This window comes from Denticeps clupeoides, chromosome 4 (genome assembly GCF_900700375.1).
Source record: "Denticeps clupeoides chromosome 4, fDenClu1.1, whole genome shotgun sequence".
NCBI lineage: Eukaryota > Metazoa > Chordata > Actinopteri > Clupeiformes > Denticipitidae > Denticeps > Denticeps clupeoides.
Window position 1 is genome coordinate 9,936,522 of NC_041710.1, and position 5,966 is coordinate 9,942,487.

The 5,966-nt window shown below is 52.4% G+C and overlaps 1 protein-coding gene across 1 annotated transcript; it reads left to right on the forward strand.

Moving 5' to 3' along the window:
• Window positions 1-2,211: 2,211 nt before the first annotated feature.
• Window positions 2,212-3,444, forward strand: ptf1a (pancreas associated transcription factor 1a). The gene is made up of 2 exons (XM_028978169.1): window positions 2,212-3,091; window positions 3,188-3,444. The coding sequence occupies exons 1-2, from the start codon at window positions 2,509-2,511 to the stop codon at window positions 3,388-3,390; spliced, it is 786 nt and encodes a 261-aa protein (XP_028834002.1). The 5' UTR covers window positions 2,212-2,508; the 3' UTR covers window positions 3,391-3,444.
• The last annotated feature ends 2,522 nt before the right edge of the window (window positions 3,445-5,966 follow it).

The following is a 5,966-nucleotide window of genomic DNA, read 5'->3' on the forward strand; positions in this document are numbered from 1 at the left end:
GTTAAATTGCGTTAGTTTTGTCGGATGTTGTTGGATGAATTTCATCCACCTCAATTTTGAAGGTTTCATTCGATAAATAAATGAATTTACGGAGGTTTAAATTCAACAAGTCGACGCTGAACTCGCGCTCTTCTGCTCAGATGAAGTGACGAACCTGTTCAGTAAAAGTCACTAACTCATTAACTGCGAGGAAATGACTCGTAAAATGTGTCTTTCTAGTCCTCGTCGCTCTAATCCTGTTTGGCGTTGAGATTACGTGGATTAGTTTTGGCTCTGAGGGGGGGGGGGGGGGGGGGGGGGGGCGTGGGGGGTTACGGGGTCGCCTATATTTTTACTTTTTTTCCTGCGTAGTCAGAAAATGTGTGTGTGTGTGTGTGTGTGTGTGTGTGTGTGTGTGTGTGCGTGTGTTAACGCGCCATGACTTGCACAACGCAGCGTCTCATTTATAACGTCGCCCATTGTGCCGTCTGTTGAAGAAATGCAAGTGGTGTTATTCCCATGCGGGTGCTGTGCTGTGCTGTGCTGTGCTGTGTGTGACAGCGCAGAATTGATTAGGCGGAGGTGACGGTCACGGTCCCGGGTGACTGCGGTGCCACTTCCACAGGTGGACACGACCCAAAAAACACGTCGTAAACCGGGATTTCACAAACTCGTGTCGTTATTTATGGTTTATACGCGATAATCAACCATTTCATTTGGGACAATTGCCAACGACGAATACGTTGGAATAAACTTGCACAACTCAACACGTGAACATACATAAAAATACATAAAAAAGTAAATTACAATAATATATGATAGAATAAAATGTATTTATATATGGGCTTAAAACGAAAAAAGTTAAGAACCCTGAATGCGCTTGTACGTTTTTGGGGTATTTTTAAATCTTTATTTACACCAAATGAAAGCGTGACATTACTCGGTCTCCCAGAAAATCGAAATTCTCACACAAACATCTGAATGCAAATTGGCGTGAGCGGAGAGAAGCGCAGCCTCCTCGGCGCAAGTGTTGCGTTTCCCACGCAGCGTCCTTCACGCGAACAAAGGGCTGAATGCGCGGCCGACGGCCCAGGTACCAGCGCCATGTGTGGCGAGGTGCGACGCGGCCGCCGGCGGGGGGTCGGCTGGTGCGCGTGGAGGGCCGCGGGAACGAGCACGTCGACGTACGTCAGCATCTCCCGCTGTAAAGCGGTGCTGAGGAGAGCAGCCGCAGCCAATCCGGACATTTTTTCCCCGATATCCCATTATTATAATTATTATGAGTAGTAGATGTATTATAATTACCGCTATTGTCATTCTTAAATACGAATTCAGTCACAGCGTCACAGAACATCAGTAGTTTGTATAATAATTTAGTTTCTGTTCCATAATAAAGTCGGATTTTTACGAATTGCCTTATTTGGGGCCAGTGGTGGCCAAGCGGTTAAGGAAGCGGCCCCGTAATCAGAAGGTTGCCGGTTCGAGTCCCGATCCGCCGAGGTGCCACAGAGCAAAGCGCCGTCCCCACACGCTGCTCCCCGGGTGCCTGTCGTGGCTGCCCACTGCTCACCAAGGTGATGGTTAAAAGCAGAGGACACATTTACAGCATTTATCACCACACCACATTTTCATTCGGGATTAATAGAGTTAAAAAATATAATAATTATAAGGGGTGAGGGGGTATTTGTTTGGTGTATGGGTCCTGAAGCGGATGATTGATGAGGACCCGGACGCACCCCTCCCACCTTCTTTTAAGTGACAGCTCCTTTCACCGGCGCGACTCTTCTACTAATGTTCGCGCCGCTCGGGGCGGATACGGGGGCGCGCGCGGGACGGACGCCCCGATAATGAAGTGCTCACTCGAGCACGCGAGGGGTGGGCCGGTGAATGGGACGCGTACCTGCTCGAGACCTGCCCTCCTGAGGTGGCGGGGTCAACAGACCTGACCCCGTGGCTTCTATACCTGCCCCGAGCCCCGCAGCACAATAAGGACCCCCCCAAAAGCGGAAACGCGTCGCTCATTCAACCATCAGAAGTGGCGTTAATGTTTTCATATCTGCTTAATAAAAACACCCCAAAAATCTGAACGACACAATTCCTACTAAAATTTCTGTCGAGCTATATAAGTTACAGTTCTTTTTGTGAATATTGTACATATTGGCTTTTGTTGTTTTTAATTTATGGTTTATTATAATCATTTGTTGTTGTTGTTTATTATTATTTTGTGTTATCAGAAAAAAAGAAAAAGATTGTGTCCACATTGCGCGCGGGGGCGGGGGCGGGGCGAGGGGCGTGTCCGGCGGCGTTGGTGCAGTAGGTGCGCGGTCCACGCTCCTCGCCGCTGATTGGTTGGCGCTCCGCTTTAACGGCACGCGCCCGCGGATGTCGTTATAAAGTGTCCTCGCGTGCCGGTCTTCAGCTGAAGTAACTCTTGAAGGTCCATAGACAAAAACGAGCGACGCGAGGGACGCCGGTTACCGGGCAACGAGTTTACAAACAAACAAGCAAACAACAAACAGACAAACAAACATGGACACCGTGTTGGACCCGTTCTCGGGCCTGGACTCCTTCTCCTCGCCGTACTTCGACGACGACGACTTTTTCACGGACCAGTCCTCGAGGGACCACCTGGACGCGGACGAGTTCCTGGAGGACGACGTGGACTTCCTCAGCAGCCACATCCAGGAGTACTACCGGGACGGCGACTACTGCGACGTGGGCAACCTGTCCTTCTCCTCCTCCTCCTCCACCTCCTCCACCTTCTCGTACGAGTGCGCGGACAGCACCTCGGAGCTGTCCCCCTCGGGTCCCCTGCTCAAGCGGCGCAGGCGCATGCGCTCCGAGGCGGAGATGCAGCAGCTGCGCCAGGCCGCCAACGTGCGCGAGCGCCGACGCATGCAGTCCATCAACGACGCGTTCGAGGGCCTGCGCTCCCACATCCCCACGCTGCCGTACGAGAAGCGGCTGTCCAAGGTGGACACGCTGCGCCTCGCCATCGGCTACATCAACTTCCTGGCGGAGCTGGTGCAGTCGGACATGCCCATCCGCAGCGCGCACCACGGCGACGCGCTGAACCCGCCCAGGAAGGTCATCATCTGCCACCGGGGGACAAGTACGTGCGCCCGAAGGGGCCGTCGGTGTCATTGCGACCGTTGTTGTGGATGTTTTCATTAATAACCCCCCCCCCTCTCGTACCTCCTTCCCTCAGGATCCCCGTCCCCCAGCGACCCGGATTACGGGCTGCCGCCCCTCGCCGGCCACTCGCTCTCCTGGACGGACGAGAAGCAGCTGCGGGACCAGAACATCATCCGGACGGCGAAGGTGTGGACCCCCGAGGACCCCCGAAAGCTGCACCTGAAGTCGTCGCTGAACAACATCGAGAACGAGCCGCCCTTCGACCTGGTCTCGTGAGCGAGCCTCGCGCTCGTGCCCGTGCGCGTTGTATGCGCGCGTACATATATATATATATATTAATAATCTTGTAAATGTTTACGTCTCCGTTTTCCTTATGGAAGTTTAAGGCCACTGGCAATCACGTAGTATTTAATTTTCTTTTTAAATCGCTCGATAATATATTTTAATTTAACGTTGATTTTTTTTTTATGTAAATGCTATTTTTATACAAATGAAATGATTTCTAAATGACCCCCTATTTATGATACCTGCAATAAAAGCTCTTATGAAATACAACATTTCTGTCCACTCCGTTCATTTCTGCAATTTACCAGTTTATTTTAAAGCCATAATTCCGTGTGTGATCGTGAATTAATAAAAAAAACGCGATGTCGGGTGCATCGCATATAATAAAGTTGGGGGTCTGTGAGGGGGGGGGGCGCTCCGCAGGTGCTTCCTGGGAACTTTTTCCCCGTCGCTCCCTTCCTGTCCTCTTAAAATAGACATGCCCTCACTCACACACACACACATTGTGTAATGTTAACGTGTGAGGCGCGTTTGGAGTGGAGGATGGAGAAATAGATGAAGGTATTTCTAAAATCTATATGATTATTGTCATCATCGAACACCACGGGCTAAACGATCACGGCATTATTGTTGTTGTTGGATATTATTGCGAGTTGTAATTAATGTTCTGATCCGTGTGCGTTATTTTGATTGGTGAAGGCGCGCGAGGCAGAGAAACACCGGGAACGTTCCAGGCGCGCCGGGGTCTTTCTGCGCAAATGTATAGAGTGGAGGGTCTCAAATCCAACTCTTCAGTCAGGTTCCAGACGCATTTCAACGCAGCAACATCCAGAAAATATCGAAAAAAAGGCACGTAGTTCTCGCCGTGGCTTTCGGTGCGCGCTGACGTTGATTTACGTCACTTACGTCAGCTCGTGATCTGCAGGTTAGGAGCACATTTTAGGAGTCCATACGCGACTCCTATAGCTCGTGCACAATTGTAAAAGATGATAAATGGATAAAAGGGCGAGCAGGTCCCTGATAAAATTGATCAGATGTGCTAGTAGTAGCCTAGTGGGTGACACACTCGCCTATGAACCAGAAGACGCAGGTTCAAACCCCACTTACATTGTGTCCCTGAGCAAGACACTTAACCCTGAGTGTCTCCAGGGGGGGACTGTCCCTGGAACTACTGATTGTAAATCGCTCTAATCCGGAATAGACCCTCGCCAGAATCGGATCCGACGGATCAAGGCGCGCCGCGCCGATTTCGCAGCTTTTCCTGAGCGAGACAGACACGTCTCTTTAATCAGCGTAGCCGCAATTAGCGTCATTATTGAAGCGTAATTATTAGTGGATACGGGATGGACCGACAGGTGCCTGGGTTTGGCGCGCGTCCGGACCCTCTCCTCTCCGTCTTCTCTTCCCAGGGTCCCAAAAAACCTGCGCGCGCAGAGCCCCGGCGCTTTAACGCGGCGTGGAGACGCGGAACGATCTTTCCATCACCGACCCCGATCCGTCGCCGCGATGCACCTGGTATCTTCACAACTTTATTCTTCTCGCCCTGCAGAGCAGCTGCCTTAAAACAAGCAAAAGAGGGAGGCCCTCGCGCCGTCTCCAAGACGCGCTGGCACGGCGCTAATGCGGCGTCGCGCATTGTGCGCGCACAATATGGGCACCGTAAAAAGCGGCGGCGCGCGTAATAAAACAAGATTTGGGGCGAGCGCGAGCCTTTCCGCCAATTTAGTCACGTGTCCAGCGGCGACACCGGACCTCGTGACACTTCCATTGACGTCCTCCCGATTTATTCTACCCCTGCTGGTGGAGTCTCCTTTGCTCGGGACATTAGCGTGATTTTTTTTTTTGTTTTTTTTTTGAGAGAGAGAGAGAGGGGGGGGGGTCGTCACCTGGTGCTGTAACCACGGGGAGAAGAGACAAGCAACTCCGTTAAACACGACCCCCCCCGCCCCCACCACCACCCATCCATCCACACCCACCCACCCACCTCACCATCTTGCTCCATTGTCTTATCCCCCCCGCGCCGCCCGGCCGGTTAATAACTCATTACCGGGCCCGAACCGCTGCATACGAAGCAGATGTTACGATTGAGAGGCTGAAGCGGCCCAAGGCTCCCTCTCGCCTGAAAGAACCCGGGCCGAACAAAAGAAGCTCCGCGGAGATCTTCAGGAGGACGCGCGGGCGCGCGCCATAAGCGGACTTCAACCTGCTCTGTTTCAGCCTTTGTGTCCGCGCTGAATAATTAAGGTTAATAGGAACAGGTCCGCGCGCTCTGAATGCCGGGACCACAGGTGCGGGGTGACGGGATGAATGACGCGCCCCGGGTTTTTTTTTTTTTGCCAAGCTCGAGGGCCCTCTTCTCGGACCCGCAAAGCCGATGGGAAATATTGTCATTTTCCTTCCTTTCACCGCGCGACGTTACTTTCATTCGGCAACAAAGGGGGCCGAGCCGGTGAAAGGCGGACGCGGAGGAAGCCCTGCGTGGCGGCGGCGGCGGCGGCGGTGGATCCTTCCAGAAAGAAAGAGCGCGCGCAAGAGAGAGAGAGAGAGAGAGAGAGAGATCTCCATCC